The sequence below is a fragment of the Chroicocephalus ridibundus genome, chromosome 1, assembly GCF_963924245.1.
Source record: "Chroicocephalus ridibundus chromosome 1, bChrRid1.1, whole genome shotgun sequence".
NCBI lineage: Eukaryota > Metazoa > Chordata > Aves > Charadriiformes > Laridae > Chroicocephalus > Chroicocephalus ridibundus.
The window spans coordinates 157,829,996-157,852,471 of NC_086284.1; the positions used below are offsets into that span (position 1 = coordinate 157,829,996).

Sequence of the window (22,476 nt, forward strand, 5' to 3'; positions counted from 1 at the left end):
GCAAAGATCAAGTCTGTGCTTAATAGAGCAAGGTACTTTGTGTGAATGAATGGAAGGTGATTTAAGGTATTTTTTTGAATTTGCAGTAGCATAGCCTGGTTTTACAGATGACGACTACTTTCATTCACCCGATTTCTGGAGTATTCTTCCCAGTGTCTGGAAGCATGCAGAGACATAACTTTATCTGAGGGTAGACTAGTTCATTTTAAAGTAATAATAGTAATTACCAATGTAATTCACAAAAACAGCAAACAAAGAAAAGCAAACCCCAACTTGTGTATTTAGAGTACATTTTTTAAAAGATCAGAATTACGTTCAGGGATTAAGAGATGGGGGGTCCTAATAATACATGATGTGTTGTTGTGAAGATCAGTAAATGTGTCTGAAACCTGTACGTGAAAGAGAAGGGATTTTATATATATATATAAAATTTGTTTTTAAGAGGAGTATAAAGGAATGCAGCTTCCCTGCTTTTTGAACGATATGAGGCAGAAGGAAAACTGGGGAGGTATTCTCTGACTGCTTTGCACAGAGCTTGCAAAATAAAGAAGTGGTAAAAGTGGACAAAGGTTTGGCTGTGTATATAAATATTGTCACAGCCAAACTGGATCAGACCGGATGCTCATACAGTGTGTTATGTCGTATATGCGAGTACCCAGCCCCAAATGAATCAGGAATGTCTCAATGACATTAGGTGGCTTTAGCTGTTCAGTCTAACTCATATTAACAGAGAATAGGCAGATAAATAATTTGTCCCTCTTAGTAGGTTATCATCAGTTAATTTCTATGAGAAGGCAGGAGGGCTTCTGAAATATGAGACTCTTTATTTAGCATTGCTTTTATAAATCTTAGTATTATCTGTGTACAGCTAATTATGTATGTGTCCAGTTTCTTTTCTTTCTTGCTGAATCATTTGCCTTCTTACAGGAAGACTCACGTTTCTTCTTAATAGTTTTGTCATTTTAATAATTAGGATTTTCGAGTTCTTTAAGACAGAAAGAATAAAAGTTCCTGAGGAGTCTTCGTGAAGTTTGTTTATTTTTAAATTGTGGTTTATTATTTACACATTCATTTTTGCCTAAGACCTGAATTTCATATGTGAGCATATTTAGGTATCCCTAATTGTTCTTGCCCCTTCATCTAAATTGTCTCTAAGTTTGAAGCTATTTTTTTCTTTGAAAACGGCAGTAATCCAAAGGAAAATTCATTTGAACTATATAACAGCGTTATATTCTGGATCATGCATTCTGTTGCTTATCCTAGAATCTTGTTTGCCTTTTTGAAGTGAGCTGAAGGCTTGAGTTACCATCAGAAATCCCTTGTGTTTCTTTGAGCTACAGTAATTTAGGATATTCATTTTATTGTCATATGTTGAACATTATTTAGCTTAACTTCATATACAGTGGTGTTGCTCTTTTACTGTGTTTGGATATTTCTCACAGTTCTTTCTAATACTATCTTAAGTATTATTCTTCTCTAGGTTTTGGTCACAGCTGTTCATTTTATTCACTTTCTGATAACCTGTCTCGTTCTTAGCGTCCAACTCTAAAAATATTTTCCACTTATGCAGTGTTTAGAAATAAATATCTCTTGAATTGTATTTGACACCTATTTATGAGCTTTGCCATGGTCTACAATAGGAACAAAATCCTCCTAGAATTGCAGTGTGTATAGGGTTACAGGTACATCTCTTATGCTTGCGTAATTAATGAGTTACGAAGAGTCACGTCTGTTTATGTATTTTCATACAAAACTGTGCTGAAAGCAAACCAACACAGATGAGAAATTAACTCTAGAGTGAAGACAAGTAAAGTTAACATGTTTGCTTTCAGCTAAGTTTTATGTGAAACTAAGTACTTGAAAACTTGAAAAAGTTATGTTGCGTTCTTTATCAGCCACCTTTCACACACATTCATAATTTTTTTTTTATTCTATTTGTTTTTTCTCCAAAAGACTTTTGCTAGTTAAAAACTGCATGTTGTAGTCTTACACAAATTCATACTTAATTGAGATTTCTGCCTGCAGCCTTGACACAGATACGTAGCCCACTGACCTTGAGCCTTGGATTCAGAACGCTTACAAATGTGTTTTCTGCTCGTGGTTATTTGGGACATATGCTGTCTTTTAAGAGCATATGCTTCTAAGAACTGCTCAGTTACTTCATGTTTGAGTTCTTGCAGCACTTAAAGTAAACCATGTGGACTAGGTGGCTGATTTGATTGATTGCTTTGTCATATGCCAGTGTTTCTGATGTCTATTTTGACACTGCATTCTCTGATTAGTACTTTATCTTATTACTAGCAAAAAACATTTCTAAGGTTGGTATTTCCTCTCCTCCTCTTCCTTTTCAGGCTTTCTGTGATGAAAACCAATGCAAGTATATTGTGTATCATCACAGTAATATTTTAATCTTATTTAACAGGTCTGCATTTTAACCCTGACTGTCAGCTCTGTAGTAGCACTAAACAGGCAGAATATGCCAGTAAATTGTAAAATTGCAAGTAACGCAATAATTTTTTTACCTTTAAATCACTTAATATCCTCTGACTTCCATGTTTACTGTTTCTGTATAACTGCTTTTATTTTTAAACAAGGAAATTACAGGTTTAAGGAGTCTAAGACAAAGTAATATTGAAGATTACTTCTAATGAACTTTTTCTGATAGCCACTTCTCTGACTCTAGCCTATATACAAAAGCAGAAATTGCCCAAGGTGCCATCTGTGGAGTATGTGCTCTATAGGGGAGGAAAAAATGCATGCTTCTGTGGCACCTGACTTTTCTTGTGGCTTCCTCAGTGAGCCACTTGAGGAGTCTATTGGTCAGCAGTAGGAAACTCACTAGAGTTTTTAGCAAACTTGACTTGTGAACCAGGACAGTGTGTGGATGTGCTTTTGTTTAGAGACTGTTAAAAACTAAATATGTGTTTCTTGTTCGTTACTTCCAAAATAACTGTTAAATATTATATGTAATAGATATTGAGTCTTAATTTTTTCTCTCCTCAGTGTTCTTCGAAAGTGTGAAATCAGAACTCAGGAATGGATCCTCAGAGTACTCTGATATTTCTGATTCAGAAGAATCTGAGCCTGATTGCACTACACAGGTATAGCTAGAAAAAGTCACACAAGTTAACACAGCAATTAAATACAATTTTGCTCCCTCACTTCATATTTACCTGGTCAAATTTTGTGTTAAAAGAGCAATAGCAAAGTATTTAATTCTTGTTCAAGTTAATATCTCAACCTTACAGTTCTGCCTCATTCTTCATTTATTCTAGTGTTGAGGAAAAATTACAATATATACTATTGTGAGCCAAATTTTATTATCTTCTCTGTCCTTAAAGTGGGGCTGGCAAAGGATGAACCCTGCTCTGGAACATGCGAAGTCTGAAAAAAGTTAGATCCTAGTTGCTTTGTTCATTTTTTCCATAACAAGTCTAAATTTCATCATTAGAATTATGAATTTCTACCACACAGTTTCATTTTAGAGCTTGGTTAAATGGAAACAATCTTATAGGCCTTCAGTTTTTAAAATAAGCTGGAGTAGCAAAATCCTCTTGAGATGTTTTAGGCTATTTGAAATAAATGCAAATCCTCCATTGACGGTCTAGGTTGTAGTGATTTCTTTACGACTAAACAAAATATAAATGCACACACACACATGTACATGTATATATATTTACACACTTGTGTTTTAATACAACTTCTAGTATTTAGAAATATGGATATGGATATACAAATATTTTTATGATTTTTTTCCCCTTGCAAAATTGTGCTCTGGCTTACTAATTTAAATTTCAATTGGAGAGCAGTAAAATGCTAGTAGGGCGGAGTGATTACCTCAGATTTTTGTTTTGTGCTTTTAGAAAGCTAATACTTTGGTCTTTCTTTCATCAGCAGCCTATTATAAGACTTTACAAGAAGTCTTCAAATTCCTGCTTTTTCCATGGTGGTCAAAATCTGTTATTAATGTTTGTTGTTTTCCATCATTACCTAATATAGATGTTGGAATAAGTGATAGGAACTGTCATCATGTAGCTTCTTCTGGTTTCCTAAACTGCATTGTCAGCAACTTTGGTTCAGCAGGTTTCCTTTAAGACACGGAATCAATAGTTATTTAGAAGTTATATATTTCGTCTTCATAGGAGAATATAGCTAGCTTTGGATGACTTTGTCATTGAGTGAAGTGTTTTATATTAGTGCCATTTACTCTCTTAGTTCCTTCTATATTGTCTGTTTCTTAATTTCTAACAGTATGTTTAAATTTGTCTTTTGTAATGTTATATCCAAAATGAACTATCTCAGTAGGTTCTGTAAATCCTTTTTATGTTTTTATATTGCACCAAAGATCTTAACAAGATAATAGCTTTATTACTAACACTGACTCATAATTACGATTTCATTGCCTGTTTGTGTCACTTTCCAAGTGTCAAAGATTAACAAGCTGCTCTTGTGAATGAAACTATTATATAAAAACATCCCATGGTGATATGATGCACTTAATTCATTTCAGTTCTGTTTTTGATGATAGGGATAGTGGTGTCAGTCTTGAAGGATTATGATTCCTCCATGTTCTGATCTTCCACTTCCAACACTTCTATTGAATGTCATGTATATTCCTTGGTTTGAAAAAAAATTGTCGTGTTCTCTGTACTTGTTGAAAATAGATTAGTCTGAATTACTAAGATGGAACGTATCTATTGTAGCCCTTACTTCTTTTAAAGGCATATTGAGCTGCATATGGTTGCTCCACCTTTGAGAAGCTCCTGCCCATACAAGCTGTAATCTCAGCAGGAGCTGAAAAGCCTTTTCATTCATGAAATTAGGCTATGCCACTGCAAGAGAGGCAACAGCTGCTGTATCTCTGTTCCTGCTGTGTTCTGGATTTACCCGAGAGCTTCTGTCACTCATAAGAGAGATGTTGCTGCTGAAAGTCATCTTTTGTGAGAGCAGGAACCAGAAACAGTTACTCAGGGCAGGTTGTGTCCCATCGTATGTAATAGGCATCAGTTCTGGCTGCTGTTTGGAACTGAACCATGCTTCCATATTTTTTCCTCTACTTGGAATATAGAAAATAATCAATGCTCTCTTTAAGGAGAATACAATGATTTGTGCGTGGTTTAATGTGTGTAGTGTTTTCTGTAAGAAAATGGATTTCAGAGATGCTTTCCATATTGCTGGAGCTTGTACTCATCAGTGTGACAAAATTTGGATGTATACATCTCAGTTGCTATATTCACATTAACTTCATTCTGAATACTATATGTATAAAAAAGTTGGACCTGGAAGCTGTTGAATTTTTTACTTAGCATAAATTAAGGTAGTGTCTCTGTTCAGGAGGCATGGTGAGCATTCTGCATACTGTTTCTTCTCGTTTCAGCAGAAGGATTCCTCCACAGAGGAGTCGGAAAGCTCAGGTGATGAAGAGAAACAGGAAGTAACATCAAATTTCAGAGAGGAATCTAAGGTCATGAGAGACCTTTGTCAAAATACCCAGAAGCCATCCAGAAATGAAACTCCCAGTAAAAAGTAAGCATGTTGTGGGCGTTTGTTTATAAACTGTTAGACCTTTTTGCACATATTTATGATTCTGCTTTATAGCAATGTAAAAATCATTCCTTCAGAGATATTTAGGGTTCTGTTTTGAACTGCTTAATAATCCTTTATTTTTCTAGGGAATGTCCTACCTCGACAAGTACAGAAGAAGAAGCTATTCAGGGCATGCTTTCTATGGCAGGATTGCACTATACTACATGTTTACCAGGTCATACTCAAAGCACAGACTGCACAGATAAAAGAACTTCTCTTCAGGAACACAGAAGCTACCCTAGGAGTCGTCATAAAGACAGACAGCCATCTCAGAGCCACAAAACAATAGAATGTGGTAGGTATCTGAACTAATGACACCCCTGCACTCTGCTCTTGGACAAACTGCTCAGAATAAGCACTTAAAGTTACATTTTTATATTTGTAGTCAAGTTTTTAAGTACATCAGACCAACATTTAAAAAGTTGTGTTCTTTGGGTTTGGTTTGGGTTTTTTTTCCTATAAAAAGAAATTGTTACTTCTGAAAACTGGGACAAACTTAGCTTGAGACATCATCAGAATGCATCTTATAAATATTGCCATCTGAAAGTTTTGTGGCATCCTTACAGGAGTGGCAAAGTTATGGCTAGATTGAAAGTGTAGTCTCCTTATTGAAAGTGTAATCTCCTTCAGAAAAGATTGTCAGAACTTTCATGCTTGCAGCTTTCATGGCATGTGTGTTGCTTAGATATCCATAGGGATCTGCGTGGTGGTTTTCCATGTGTCTTTGGAAGGCATATTTGGCTTTACTCCTGAAATTCTGCTATGAATGCAGTGCATTAAAAGGAGATTCTGATCTTGAAGAGGAAAATTCAGAGGTAATTTTTTTTGTCAGTGGCATTTTGATGTCTGTGGAAAACAGACATCTGTTAAATGCATTTTGGGAATGACAGACAGCAGAACGTTAACACTAATCCCCTCAAAGGAATCAAAGTCAGTTCTTGGAACAGAGAAAGCGAGAGAGAGTCATTGTGTTTGAAAATTCTTTGCTAGAGAAGGAAATGGAAGAGCATTATAGTTTTGCTGATGTGAAACAAATAGAACCCCACAAACAAATAGGGTGCTAATTTGAAGAACTAACAGTATCTTTGGTTTTGTTTACATGGATAACAGGAAAGCCTAATGGGATGTCATGGACTGTGTTGTGGTTATTGAAGCTGTATGTCCTTAAAATCTACCAACAAAATAAATAAATAAATTAAGCCAACAACAACAAACCCTAACCAGAAAACCACACAGACACATACGATGTCTTTCCATCTTTGTAACTTTGTGAAAAACATAATATCCAGGTTTCTAAATTGTGGTGGGTTGACTCAGGCCAGCAGCTAAATACCCACACAGCCACTTATTCTCCTCCCCTGTCCTGTGGTGTGGAGGAGAGAACAGAAAGAACGAAAGTGATAAGATTCATGGGTTGACATAAAGATGGTTTAGTAAGTGAAGGAAAGAGGAAAAGAAACAAGTGGTGCACTACTTTCTGCAAGAAGACTGATGCCCAGCCAGTCTCTGAGCAATGACTACCTTGGAAGACCACCTTTCCCCCCAGCCTCTTCCTCTACTCCAGTTTTTATTGCCAAGCAGGATGTTGTATGGTATAGACTATCCCTTTGGCCCGTTCAGGTCAGCAGTCCTGGCTATGTCCCTTCCCAGTCTCTTGCCTACCCCTAGCCTACTTGCTACAGGAGGCAGAGTGGGAAAAGAGAAAGCTGAGACTCTGTACAAGCACTGTTCAGCAACAACCAAAACTTTCGTGTGTTGTCAACACTGGTTTAGCCACAAATCTAAAATATAGCACCATGTGGACTGTTAGGAAAAAATTCTGTTCTGATCAGACCCAGTACGTGTCATGTGTGCACTCCATGGGTGCGGGTGAAGAAGATGAAACTGTGCTTCTTAGCTAGAAGGTTTTTTGAAACCTTTTGGTGTCTACAAATTTGAATTTAATTGGTGTCTTGGGATACCCTTAATTTTACAAACTAACTGTATTGAAAATGTGGATGCTTCTTCTATAGGCCTATCAGCATAGATCTCCCATATGTTGTACCTGAATAGCACATCAGTGCTTAGAAACAATACAAACAATAATACCTGAAAATTAAATGTCTATCTTTTTATTAACTCCTCATGATACAAAGCCATGGTGGAAAACTGTAGCATAACAAAGAAAGTAAGCTCTCTTCAACATCAGTACTTTCAAGTTTGAGTGATTGTATTTGTCTTTCTTACTGTGGTATATAAATCTTTACTCGATGTATTTATATTGTGAGATCGTTTTCCCAATCTAGTGTGTAGAACCAAGCAGCTCTGACAACCTTTGTTTTGTATTTAGGAAATACTTTCTATTGTATTTTCTGTTCTTTCTTGTTTTAATTTTAAAGTAATTCAAATGTATAATTAACTTTGTATTCCTAGTTACTGATTTTAAAATTTAAGCTTGTTGAAATTCTCTTTAGGTAGATCTGTGAAGGAAGAGGAAAGAGACTTGGGGACTTCAGCATGGACTAGACACCTAAATGAAGCTTCAAGGATTACCCATCAGGTAAAGCAATACTTTAAATATTTTGAACACATTTTTATAGGAGAAAGAGATCATGAAGTTGTAGGTGCAGATACCATGGTGGAGACAGGTCTTTCAACACTGCATATCTGATAATAGGTACTTCTGGTGCTGGTGACTGAGTATTATATTTTTGTCATGCTTTTTTTGATTGTTTTTTTCTTCTGTTATAGTGGCTGGTACTAAGATGCTCAGGGCAGTATCTTGAAAAATAAAAAATATGTTATAAAAAAAAGTGTGAATTTACATTCAGTCTGATAAGGGAAGCACTGTATTGTTTATTCGTTGTTATTCCCAACCAGAGCATCAGAACAAGTGGAACCTCTTGATAGTATTTATAGTAAAGATATTTGCTTAGGAAATTGGTACTGCCAAACTGATACAACCTTTCAACAGCCAGCAGGTAGGAATATTTTTGCTTTCTGATATCCAGGTGGAATCCAGCAAGGAATAAATAAATGAAAAGTTGTGTGTCTTACACTCTGAACGTTTTTGGTATTTCTAAACTTGTCTACAGTGGAAGTATTAGAACAATTAAAGTTGCAAAATAACAGTGCTATTTAATACTCTATTTTAACTGCATGCTTTGTAGCTTCTTTTGGAAGAATATCTAACAACATGCTACTCCTCACAGTTTGTAATTGCAATTTAGCACTTGTTTCTCTTGTCAGCTGAATATTGAAGACAAATTGCCTGTTTAAGTAGTCAATGGTTATGGTATGGCTTGCTATAGTGGCCAGTCTAATCAAGAGCAATTGCATTTGTTTTGATCACTGCAAACTAAACCCTAAAAGGAGAGAAATTGAGTACAGTAGTATGTGTAATTAATCTATAGCATTGCCCTTAAGTGCATATGAAAAAGCTTGCACAGACATACTATATTGTATCTTACTTTTAAGAGGTATGTATACTAAAAGAAATGATGGAATCTTAAAGTGGTCAGACACTGAAATATCTTTTTCAAAGATACAGCAGTATAATTAGAAAAACGGGAGTGAACTTGTAGCCAGAAGTTATTAACTTCCACTTTTTTTTCTTCTTCTCATTTCTATACTAGGATACAAGTAAAACTCAAAAATATATCAAGAAAGAGGGTGCGTCAGAAGCCAATCATAAGGTTCAGGAAAACAGAAGTATAGTTCACAACAACAGCTTGAGTTTTCAGCATGGCAAGTATACACGAGACTCCAGTCACATTCAAGGAGAATGTCGGCTGAGTGATGGCAGCCTTAGCCCTGACAGGCCGTATGGTGAAACGTCCTTGTCTGTACCACTTCATCCAACAAAGAGGCCAGCATCAAATCCACCCCCTATCAGCAACCAGGCGACAAAAGGTAATGTTTATCTCTGTGGTCCCATTGCCAGGATGGGGGGGGAGGGGAAAGGACTAGGAAAAGGGGCTTGTAAACATCAGAAAGAGCTGTTAGATGCAGAAACTGAAAGGAGGACAGACTTAGACCTTGAGGAAAAATATTGGATGGGCATCCTGTGGACACTCAAATTTTGTCAGAGAATGTGTGGAGGCAGAATTAAGACAGATCAAACTGGGTGCATGGCCAGATGAAACTTTCATAGTTACCATTACACCTCTGCCTATGTATCTGATGCATTTATTACAGGGAACAGTACCACAACTATACTGTGAAACACTGGCCTGAATCAGATTTGTTTGTCAAAGTGAAGGTTTAAAAGCTGTGACGCTTCAAAAAATAGCTTGATGATCATGCTATTTAGATTTTGGTTTCCAGTATATTTTCTGTAATTTACTCAAGGGAATAACTTTCTTGAGCAAAATTCAGGAAGCGCAGTTTAGGTTTTCCCCTACCACACCCACTGCCCTTCCCTAATCTGGAAATGTTTGTAAATAATATAATTACTTTGTTTTTGATAATGCTAGACAGAGTTAAGGGAAAACAATTCCTATTTTTTGACAATTCTGATTCCCTGTTTCTTTGTTCCCAAACAGACAAATGAAGAGGTGGGGGGTTTTTTGTTTTGTTTTGTTTTGTTGTTGGTTTTTTTTTTTTTTTTTTTTTTTTTTTTTTTGAAACTGATTCAGGAGAAAATTTTGGCTGCTTCAGCTTGAAAGCTGGGTTTCATCTTTGTTCTATGATGATAAAAATTGATTCTGAAATTCCTGATAGAGTACTTGATTTCATTTTTCAGGCAAACGTCCAAAGAAAGGAATGGCAACTGCTAAACAGCGCCTTGGGAAGATCTTGAAGCTGAACCGGAATGGCCATGCACGCTTCTTTGTTTAATGTAGCTGCTACTTCTACTACTGCTGTCTTTCCTACACAGACCAGTATTGAGGTCAACAGAGCCCGGAGCTGCTGTTATTCCTCTGCTTGAAGCAGATTTGCATGTACCATATAAAACACTGCCTGATGAACAAAAACAAGAAAGAAAAAAAGAAAAAAAAACAAAAACAACAAAAAAACCAACCCAATGCTGCATTTTCACTGTGCCACACCTGCTCAGCAATAACCATACGGGAACGGGGAAATCTTCAGAGAGACATGGACTGTGAGAAATAGTCTCTCATCAGGGCTTGAATATCATTTGTTGCTGGTAGTTTCTGACCTAATTAATGAGGGGAAGATGATGAAGGTGGTTTATCAATAATTTATTTCTGATAGATTTTGACGACTTTTAAATTCATTTTAAAAAGCTATTTATTTGGAAGACTTTTGTGGGGGTTATTAATTTAGATTTAAGAATGTGAAAGTTTTTAATTGTTTTGATAATGTGTGTTTGGTGCAGTGGAGAGCCACATTAATTGTGATTAGTCTGGACTCCTAAATTTGATATTCAGGTTATAGTCTTAAATAGGGGTGAGATGCATTATTAATTATTTTTTAAATTAAGGCATATGGAATCTTTTTTTCCTGTTTTTTGTAAGCTATTGGCTGGGCTTCTGTTGACTTGCAAGTTGCATATTCTCCGCCAGCTTGATTATTTTTTGACCTGTCCTCTTTTATACAGATTTATTTATTTGATGGACTAGAAGAGACTCCTAAAGACAGAAGAATCTTCTTGTGTCAGTCCAGTAGCTAACTTGTTTTAAACTGCACCTCTTTCCTCCAAATTAGAGTGGATACTTTTCCTCCTAATGATCTATCTGTGATGTGTTTCTTCTGTAAAAAAGCTCCCTGAAATTGTATTTGTACAGGTTATTTAAGAGTTGGTACAAAGGAGGGAAACCTAATATATCTTTGGAGGAATGGAGACATCGGTTAAGATAAATGTTTCTTCAGAACAATTACTCTGAAATAACTCATAAGATATCCATTACAGTCTTAAGATTTGGCATGTTACTTAATGTAGCATGGAAGAACATTAAAATATTATTATTGTACTTTAAACACATTTTACTGAAGAGTCAGGAAGGCAGGAGAATGTGTGTTGCTTTCAAAGCTGGGCGAGACAGCCAATTAAGAGTCTTAACTGGTGCGTATACAAGCATTAAGTAGCTTACTGGCATCAGAATGATCATTTGTGTCTGGCTTCATACAGAGCTGATAGCAAATGCCGATTCTGAATTATTGTAAATAATTTTGATTTAAAATTTGTATTTTTCTGTAATATAAAATTAAATATTTAACTTTTGGGGGATGGGGATGAAGGCAGAAAAGCGAATACTTTTACTTGATTCTGGAAAAAGGGCATTTTTCAGGGTCCAGCCAAAATGAAAACATTAATATGCTAGTGACAACAATATTGTTGGTTATTTGGAGGTTTTTTTGGTTGCTAAGAGTAAAAATACACAGGCGTAGCTATCCAAATCATTGGATTGATTTAACTTTCCATACCAGTTTTTCCTTCCTCCATATTCTATACTGGAATCATCTTCTCTTGTTGTGGTTTAAAAACAAATTCAGTTGGACTTTCCAGAATATTTGTGCAGAGTTACTTTTATCTAGGCTAGATTATAAATGTCTTTACAAATTTATGGAAATATTTCTGATGTCAGGTGTCTTTGATTGTTGCAGGGTCGAAACTATTTAGCATTATGTTATCCTGTTTCTAAATTGAGAAACACCGAAACATAATGCAACTGCAAATAAGTCAGGTGGCTTTCAGGGCTTTACTTCCTCTGGAGCTTGAAAAGTATAACTTAGGAGTGTTTTTTGCAGCCCTGCTTTTACGTTATACTGACTTGACTTCATAGTTTTGTGTGGGTGAGTATGGGTGAATTGTTTTAACCTTTTTTAGTTTGCTGATTATGGTTTCACAAAAGCATGTTTTCAGTCTTTTTAATTTTTTTTTTTAATTTAATACAAGCTGTTGACCTCGTTTAGACTGTTAGGAACGGAGTTAACAAAGGATTTCTAAAAAGCGTAAGATAAGCTAAGAGGTACTCTACAGGTGCTGGAAGTGACTATAAGTACTTGCTGTTCTCAGGTGCTATGTTTTCCAGATGGAAATAGTTAAAAGAGAATATTTCAACTCTCTTCTAATATGTTCTCACCAAAGTAAGTCAAAGAAATAAACTATGTTGTCAATATTAATTAAAATTATATACCCATATAAATATTCTCTGTGCTTAAGATTGAGCAAATAGATTAATGCCTGCCAGGCTTTGGAAGCTGTTTTAGCTTTAGCATATTGAACCAAACCGTTTCCTTCTTGCCAGCTGTATAATTTTTAAGAATTGAGAATTCCAGTTTAGGGCAGCAGTCAGATTCAGAGCAGAATGAAGAATGAGCTCTCTCTCCTTAAAGGCAGATTTTTGAGATCGCTTATCTGAAATAGAAGTATGCCAGAATAGAATCTGGAGTAAGGAATTTTAAAATATGGAGTATGCTTTCTTGTACGCGTGACTGGCTTATACAAAGTCTCTTTTCTGACCATTTGCATTATTTATCTGTATCTTACTATTGGAACACAGATCTGGCTGGACCCATATATATTATTTCTTCTTGGTTTTGTTCTTTCTTTACTCTACTTTCTACCTTTTTTTTCAAAGTGGCTCTCCGCTGTCATGAATTTATGTAATAGTCTCTTCACAGGCTGTCAACAGGCAGAGGTTCATTCCCATTTTCTTCAGATATCCATGCTTCCAGCAGAAGTTAATTCTGATGTTCCACCTCAAAACAAGTAATTTAAAAGAAATTGCCATGATGAGCAGTATTAAAAAAAAAAAAAAAAAGAAAGAAAAAGAAAAAAAGAAAGAAAACAAAGGGAAACAAAAAGTCTCCTGGTAGCTCATGAAGAGGATGTGGTGACCTCACTTGTTTTGTGTACTTGTATGTAGGGATATTTTTATTGTGTTCTAGATGAAAACACTACAGCACCAATCTTTCTGTAGATGGATTGAACTTGTGTTGTTGTAGTGGAGAGAAAAAGCCCTATTTTTTTCCTTGCTGTCTCACTTGGGGTGGAAGAGGGAGGGAGTAGGGAACACGGACTGGACAATAGAAGTAAGCCTGCTATGGTTACTTGTTTTCAAGGATAATCTTTTTTGAAAAGTCAGAGAACTTTGATTTGGCATAAAACTTTTTTTTTTTTTTTTGTAGACAGAACAATAGGAAGTGAAATATTGTAGGGGTTTTCCCATTCTCTCACGTTCCTGCAATTGAAAAAAAAAACACATGAAAATGGAAAGACCACCTAGAAACTATATCAAAGACTCTTCCAGCAACTTTCCCTTTTCTTCTTCTACTATACTTGCTAATAAACCCTGGCTACAAGGTAGCCTTTGTTGACCTCTGAGGTAGATTACCTATGCAACCTATAATACTCTACATTAATCCATTCTTAAAGACAATTTTGAAAGGGTTAGATGTTGAGAGTTAAAATTGTTGCTTTCTGATCACGGGGGGATTTTGTTTTTTTGGTGGTTGAAGTGCTTCTGTTACCTTTAGTAGAGATATACAAGAGCACAGTGTCGTGATCACATTTTAGAAGCTTCAGCTTTCCCTAGGTTCTGCTATATGGCATAAGCTACTTTCATTCACAGGGCCGTGAAGTTGGAAGTGTTGAAAATTTTTGCAGGGTTTTGGAGTCAGAGCTGATGTGCATTTTGCTACCCCATTTTTGGTAATTGTGGAGACTAAGCAGAACTAACTGAAGCTAGAACGACCTGGTACCGCAAGCCTATGACTAGTGCCCTATTTAGGCGCTGCATACCCACTTATCCCTTCACACCCCCATCACAACCCCCAAATCTAGTCTTTCCAGAGTTTGATTCAAGTGGTACTTCCAGACCATTAAAAGCTGTTTGTAGCTCTGGGGCTGAGTGAGCCCAGAGCTGCTCTTTCACAGAAGAAATATAAACAGAACCAAGGGCCTTAGTATTTGTGGTTAAACAAGATTAAAAGCTGCAACATCCATTTTTCCAAAAAAAAAAAACCAAACCACCCAACAAAAAACAACCTAGTAACCCTCTTTGTGGGAGCATATGAATGATAAATCATGCAGTGGATGGGAAATATAAGTAGCACTGGTAAGGAAATGCACGTTCTTCACAGGCTGCATTTCTGTTTGGGAAAAAAAAAAAAGACTTTTTCTACTTTTAATATAAATTAAGCCATAAAAGTTTCATGCTGTGGGAAGGGAATGAAAGGGATCACTTTAAGAGATTATATTGATATGTATTGTCACTTCTGCTGGGAAATGTCTATTGCTGCCAATGCTTTGGTGAATCTTTTTTTAAAAAAAAATCCATGGAATTTGAAAAAAAAAGGGGCTAGTTCTTGGCTATATTTCCTAGTTTTGTAGTAACGTTTTGCTGGCCCGTTTGCCTTTCCTCTCCTTTTTCTACTCTCATAGTCTAATTTCTATCTTTCCTTCTAATGTCTCTGAAAATATTAGCTTGTCTGCTCAGTAGGGGTCGGTGTATGTGTGTCTTCCTTTTTACAGAAACGCACTACTGTGTTAAGTATTTGGCTGGGAAATGGGATGCTGCAGCTTTAAGAGCATTTTTTTCAATTCATAACAGTATTTCCCATCCTCTTTTGCCTGCAGGCAGGGAAAGTGTATGTACAGTATTTATTTTGTTTCGATTTACTTTAAATTTGTAAGTTTCTATAAGTAGTTCACATTGATTATTCTAGGGGAGGACAAGTGGCTTTGTTTAAATTTGTATTTGATATTCATAGTTTCCACTTTCTGTACTTTAAAATACTGAAATTAAAAAATTGTATTGCTTATGTTTTGATTTTAGCACTCTAAAGCGTTTAATTTCTTCAGACTTCTCATTTCCTTCAATGTAAATACAGAAAACTGTACAGAATATCATGAGGAGAAAAATGCTTTCCTAGGCTGAATCTCTGTGCCCTTTACTTGTCACATTTTAAAGAAAAAAAAATTCTGGAGAAATGTGAGAGGGAATATTCTCATATTGTTTTCTTATTTTTTTCAAAGTGCAAATCTCATTTCAATCCAAGTATATTATATGGCAACCAAATGCATTTTGTGAAGATGTGTATATTCTTTTTGAATCCTAATATAAAAGGGAGATAGAAGTGTTTTTGATCTGTCATATAAGCAGATCTAGAACTGTGAGGAGGGTGTCAAATGGTATTGTCATGTTCTTGCTCTTGGTTTTTGTTCAGGTTTGTCTCATGCTACTGATGCCTGACTCATCTCTTGATTTCTCTTTTTGGTTTTTTTTTTTTCTTTTTCCTTTAAGTGTGTGCAGTTTCTGGAAGAAGAGATTTCTCTTTCACACTTCCATGTACTTTGTCATACTTGCTTTTATCCTGGATGACTTCTCTGCTGATTCCTCCCACCACATATCATCTTCTGGTTTACAGTTGTCAGTGCTCCCTATTTTGACTCCGTATGGCAGTATGGTGTTTTCACGTGGGTACTCTACCCGGGGGTAACAGAAATATTGCCGTGTTGCACTCCCAAGTTCAAGTAATGCATTCTCTTCTCCAAATAGTGCTCCATGCTGCTGAACTGCTTCAGTGCTGTGATGGGCAGATGGTTAGATTCCAGTGATGGTCATTTTCTGAAAGCCTGAAGCAATGGCATTGGAAGAACCAGGTGGCAAAAGGTGTTTGATTGAGCATCCTCTGCAGCTGCTAAGTTTACATCTTAGCTTGGCTTTTAATTTACAGAGAATTTATGGTTGACTATAATGACTAGGCGATCTGTTCATGGACCAGGACTTCATTGTGCCAGGTGCTTTCCAGGTAAAGAACAAGAATGCTGACCACATCAGACCATATACTGCTTAAGTGTAAGATTGAAATAGTTTTAAAAAACCCAACAAACTAGTAACTTCTGTGGCCTAAAGTTTAAAACATGGTAGTGTTGTAAATTTTGGGGGCAGAAACTTCTGTGCTGTTTCAAAAACAAATTTCATTTGAGTGGAGTAAGAAATCATGAGGAAAAATCATGTTTTAAGTACAGGAGATGAAGATTAAATATTTTTATGTCCAGAAACCAGTTCCTGCTGTATTTTGACATGCCTTCACATCTTTCCAATTAATGTGTTAAAACTGATTTTAAATTTGGTTAGCCAAAGATTTGCCAAAGATCTGAAAGAGCTGTTTGTCTATCAGAGCAACCACGTATTTTGAAAAAGTCTTGATCACTGTGACTGAAGAACAACGCTACAACCTACGCATTTCCATCAGACAGACTCACCCGGATTTGTCACACTGAGCTCGCTGCTTATACTAATGCTTTGGTTTTAAAGTGATAGACTTAAAGGAGCACCTCAGTGGGCCACAAATACAAGTTTCATACCCATATAAAAACCGGTATAAGCACCTTTACTATTTGTCCTTTTGTTTTTGCCTGCTATGCTCCACAGCTTTTCTCTGTGATTACTGTTTGGTGGATAACAGATAGGATAATACACTGGAAAGTATGTGAAATATCTCACAGTGCTGCTTTAAATGCTACTGGATAGCCTTCAGCACCTGGAGCCGTATTTCCATTCTGGTTTTTTGCTGTTCTGTTTGGGGAGGATGGGGAGATACTTACCTGGATTGTTCTTTCCTAATGGACAGATGGATTTTAAAGATTTCAAGGCTACCAAATATAGCAAAAAAAAGTGAATTTCTAAAGTCGGGGAATGGGCAAGATACCTGTCTTGATATGTGAAGACTAAAGATGTTTGTTTGGTTGGGGGTTTTTTTGTGGGTTTTTTTTGTGTTTTTTTTTTTTTTTATTTGTTTTGGTTTTGTGGTTTTTTGTTTGTTTGGTTGGTTTTTTTTAATCACCAGTGTTCTACTGCTTTTGAGGTAGGGTACCCCCTTGTAAAGTGCCTACAAACTTGGTTTTGTGTACATCTAGTGAAGTTCGACTTTTTCACTAGAGGGTTTGTCATACCCTGCTTAAGTTGTGATGCTATTGTGGTGGTGGTGGCTCATTAGTTAACACATTCAACCAAACCTTTTCTTGTTTGTTTTGTTTAGAGATAACTTTGGATTGACGGTGGAAACCTGAGTAGTAGAATGAATATAGTGAAGTCAATCCTGTTGAGTGTTGGTTTCTATAGATACCTTTTCTTCTTTGTGTAGAAGTATTCTCCCGAGAGCCCTTGAAATTACGCTTTTACTGCTGGTAAGTAATGTTAACTGTCTCAGGCCAAAAGTTAATGAGGACTGAAACTGTAAAATCAGAATGTTATTGTTACTCATTCTGTTACAACCAGGAATTTTAAATGCCTTTGTTTCTACAGCCGTCAATGACTAAAGTTTTTACCTGCAGAAGAAATAGCTAATGATCAAGACAATGAATAAAGTCTGCCATTGCCAGAGCTCATGGTATTCCATCTAACAGCTGGCTAATAGGACAGTTCGCTTTGTCTAGGCTAAGATCTGATTTCTCTGAAGCCAATTATATTCAGTCTTTAGAATAAGTGCTGCAAATTTTTGAAGAATTGTGTTTGGCTTAATAGATCTATTTATCTGTATTGCTCCTGCTGTATTTGCTTTGGTCTTGGAAAAAATACTCTACTTTGGAACATATAAGTCAACTAAAAGAACAGTATACAAAGAGTCTGCTTGTTTGTGATGCTTTGCCCCAAAGTTTATTTCTCATAAGAAATGTTTTATTTGCTGCAATGAGTATGAGTAAAGTTCCCAACCATAGTTGGAGAATGTGATATTTATCTGGAAGAAACATTTGCCCTTGAATCATACACCTTGGTGGTAAGTCATAAAGATGCAAGTCGACTTTTTGTTTCGGTAAAACTAAAATCCAACAAAACTCTGGAAACTCCTACTCTGGTCTCCTAAAATAGAATCTGGGCTGTGGAAATGTGGTTGTTGAGTTCTAGTTGCGGAGGTTTTGCTTTTTTACAAAAGATCTTTGAATAGATCCATTACAGGTCTGGCCCCATAATGGTTTTCCTGTGCTTGACCAGCACTTGTAGAAATTGTTTTGAATTCCATTGTGTAACAGTTACTGAAGAGAGCTCTTCCCATGTGGTTAAAGAGCTTCTCCTCAAGAGGCAGCTAACCTCTGTGTTCCCACCAAGCTATGTACCTATTGAGGAAGGAGAGCATTCGAAGAATATTTATCATGCCAGCTATCCTAAAAGTGATGTTGGAACTGGGTGGCTCAGATGAGGTTAGCATTGAGAGGAACCCTTTTTCTTCCAAGTCTGTTCGTCCATATTCAGCCCAGGTCCACCGTGAGTGGGAGAGAAGAAAAATCTGCGATCTGTGCAGTGCGCTACCGCAAAATGAGTTGGTCATATACCAGAGACTGCCAGACAGCTGTGCCTGTCATAAAACTAAGCACCACAAGTGATGCTGAATTGCCGTAGTCTTAGGAGGGAGACCAGGCATTAAATAGGATGTGGCATCTGAATGATCTCTTTCTACCCAGGCTTTTGCAGCAGCTCAGAGAAGAGGTATTGGTGAGATGCCTTGGGAAAATGCAAAAACATTGTGTAATGTACTTCTTCTGTGGCTACATGAAATTATTTTAGGCACTGGTCCTGTTGATCTCTTTTCTTCGGTATTAAGAGGTTTTCACTTAAAGAAGTTTGGTTTGTACAGAAAGCAGAAAGATATTTCATGTTATACATCCCCACAGTTACCTTATGAGTGAGGTTTTTAAGGGGAACTGATATGTATTAGACGAACTGACATATTTAGAGAGTGGGAAATAAATGTAATGTTTAGCACTCGCGATACAGATGTGAGATGTTTTGTCTCCACACGAACCTTGCCTTGCTTATGTACTCACAATGCAGGGCCACTGCTGTGAACTGGTAGCTTATAGACTGTTTTCAGTAATGTTGCCATTAATAGCTTTCTTTAAAATAAGAACATTTTAATAAGTACATTTAAAATAGCACTTAGAATAGTAATTGAGGAGGAAAATGATGTCATTTGGATGGATTGAATGCATAATATATGTAGTGTCTAGGAGGAGATGTAGGAATAAGGCAGAATTCACTGAAGTTAATGTGTTTGGTACATAAAAAAAAATGCAACAACTTCAAAAAGAGGACCATTCACAAGATTACAAAACTGAGGAAGTCAGAAATGCTTTAGCAGGATACAGGATCTATATATGCGCTTTTTTTATTACACTCTTCTCTGTCTTCAACCATTGCAGGTGCGATATCAAGTATGTGTGTGTGTGCGCGTATATGTATATATGTGTATACACATAGACACACGTATATATATTTATTCTGTCCCATGCTTTCTGTTGCCTCTACTTTCAAAGAATTTTAAACAATATAGAATCTCAGCTACCAAATTCCAGTAATATCAGTATTTTTACTAAAATTCAAGGAATGTCTTCACTAATCCTTTTATTACACATTTTAATTAATAACAAAATAGTCCTGTCAACACTTTTTAAAATACTGTATTTAAATTGTCTTCCACTTGGTTGGGACATTCAGAGATTTCTAAATTTTTTCTGCACTGATGCTAACTCTCACTCTATTTTACAGTTCATGTCTTGAAGAAAAAACTGAGTATCATTCTGTGCCAGACTCTTGTGGTTCACTAAAAAGGACTCTAAAAGGCTGGGAACAACACAAAAAAGAAATCTCTGATCTGTTAAATGTTCCGTGGAGCCTGTGCCTCTAGTCATTATCTGAAGCACTAAAACACAGGTTATAGTATAACTGGAGATCTTAGAGATGCTAAGCTGACTAATCAGATCAACATGTACATAGTGGTAGAGAACAGAAGGGAAACCATGTGTATAACATGAGGTATTTTTTCTTAATTAGCTGCAGGGATGCTAACTTTTTCACTGTTTCACCAGCATGGAGGAGTTACACTGAATGGGCTTAATACCTGAAATACTTAGGCTACCCCGTGATAGAAGTGGCTGCAGTAACAGGGTCAAAATAGGGTTGCTTCCTGGCTAGGAGCACCACTGGTTTCTTTTTCTAGGGAAGAATCTGCTTAGATTTGCACACCTTGGCTACAACCCTACCCTAACCAGTTTCTAACCAGTTCAGCTGCTGAACATGGATACGCTGATTTTAATGAGGTCTAAATTAACGCCTCAGCTGATGCAGTGACATATCTTTATGTAGCTGTGCTTCTGAGGGTTTTCAGGTGATGCTGCAGTTTGCTATTTTGGGATCTTGCTCACGACTTCCAATGATTGATAACTCCCGGCGCTCTCCTGGAAAGAAAGTTGTCTTGGTGCATCCCAGTCCAGCCTACTGTGGGATGGGGGCAGGGTGGTCCTCTCTGCTGCCTGGGGAGTTGCTTTCTCCGATGCAGGAATTCATTTATAGGGAAGGCTTTGGATTGTGCTGCTGTATCTTTACCTTTGTTTTGCTAATGTGATGAGGGCCTCTGGGGTGTACTGGTGAGGGAAGGGAGCAGCAAGGGTCAGAGTAATTGGCCAGTCAGGAGAGGAACTTGTGCCCTTTAGGAGACTGAAGCAGCAGTCTGCAGACATCACCGAGGCATCTGCAAAAGGGGTTTCTCCTGTTTTGACTGGTTGACATGCCAGCTCCTGTGGAGCTCTTCTTTTCGCCTCTTTGCTCATGTATTCCAAGCCTGCCAGCCCGTGTGGTGAAGAGCATGGAAGCGGTGTGACCCCAAAAGATGGACATTGCTGCTTTTCCCTGTGTTGAGGGGGGGAGAAGCTGTATCCAGGGTAAGGTCTGACCAGTCTCACCGGGGTCATCTTAGAAGAAGGGTCCCATCCCCAGCCACTGTCCACTGGAGACCCCTTCCAGACATGGAGGGGTTCTTCTGTGCTTCCCTAGATCGGTGGCCTCCCTGTCCTTTGCACGGATGTCAGGATGGAGAGGTTAAGCATGTTTCTGTGGTAAACAGGACGGAAAGTAATATGCAGGCACCTGGAATGGTGTGGACTTAAAAATGCAACCCCTGGGGCCAGCTTCAGTTTGAGTATTTTTAAGTATTATTTAAATCTTACTTTTCCAAATCAGTCTATGCTACTGGCATAAAAAGAAGCGAACCGCTCCATTTTGCAATTTTGGAAAAGCTTTTTCTAAACCATTGTCATTTTGCTATGTTTCATTTCTCAGTTGTTACTTTGAATGAAATTGAGTGGAATGTAGCTTTGTCCAATGTTTCAGTCACCTAATAACGTAAGAGCTGGGCCCGGAGAGCCGTGATATCACTGCAGCACTGGATCGTCAGTGTTTCAGTCACTGTAGTAACAGGACAGAAGGAAGTTGACACACTTCCTTTTCTATAAAAACATCTAAACCAAACATCTAAAGTGACCTCTCTGAGAATTATTTAAGATCTCTGGGTGTCTCTGCTTCAATTTCTTTATCAGCTGCCATGAAGATTGAACTACAATGGATCCAGATTCTGACTGGTTTTGCAAAGGATCTGAATTGGAGGATGTTTAGTGACTTCTAATTTTGTTTCTTAATTATTCCATTTCACTAGTCTTTTATGTTTAGGCTTCTATTCGGTTGCAACCAAGTTTGATGCAAGTTAAAAATCGCAAGTCTGAAAAAAATGGATTATTTCTATAGATTTTTAGGTTTTGTAGCTAAAGGCTACAAAATCTTTCTGGGCATTTTAGGGAGCTATATTGATTTTGATTTTTTTTCTGCACCTAATTTTTTGCTTATGCTTCGCAGCACTTCTGCATTGAAGTACTTAGTTCTTTTCACAGCGTAATTCTCATATGTAAGCTAAGTCATCTCTGGCCTTCCATTTCTACATTTTTCAAATTCTCCAAATCTTTGAGGGCATTTCTGGGTGCAACTGTTGCCAGCTGATTTTCCTGTCTTCTCAAAAAATATTGATGTCTTAAGGTGCCAATTAACAATGCAGCGTGAGCCCAAAGGTTGCCATACCTGTGAATAGCCTATGAAATTCAACAGCCCAAAGGACTTTCAAATCAACACCATCAAGATCATCATCAGTAACATCAACAGCTGGGAAATTAAA

General features: G+C 37.0%; 1 protein-coding gene across 2 annotated transcripts in view; it reads left to right on the forward strand.

Moving 5' to 3' along the window:
* Positions 1-15,305, forward strand: part of KDM7A (lysine demethylase 7A) — a 69,420-nt gene extending 54,115 nt beyond the window's left edge. Inside the window, exons 15-20 of one of the 2 annotated variants that reach the window (XM_063320237.1) lie at positions 3,004-3,101; positions 5,381-5,526; positions 5,673-5,881; positions 8,040-8,125; positions 9,201-9,477; positions 10,310-15,305. In XM_063320237.1, the coding sequence (XP_063176307.1) occupies positions 3,004-3,101; positions 5,381-5,526; positions 5,673-5,881; positions 8,040-8,125; positions 9,201-9,477; positions 10,310-10,404 (911 nt within the window). In that variant the 3' untranslated portion in view covers positions 10,405-15,305. Of the gene's footprint in view, positions 1-3,003; positions 3,102-5,377; positions 5,527-5,672; positions 5,882-8,039; positions 8,126-9,200; positions 9,478-10,309 lie in introns of both variants that reach the window. The other variant, XM_063320228.1, reaches the window with a different exon arrangement.
* The last annotated feature ends 7,171 nt before the right edge of the window (positions 15,306-22,476 follow it).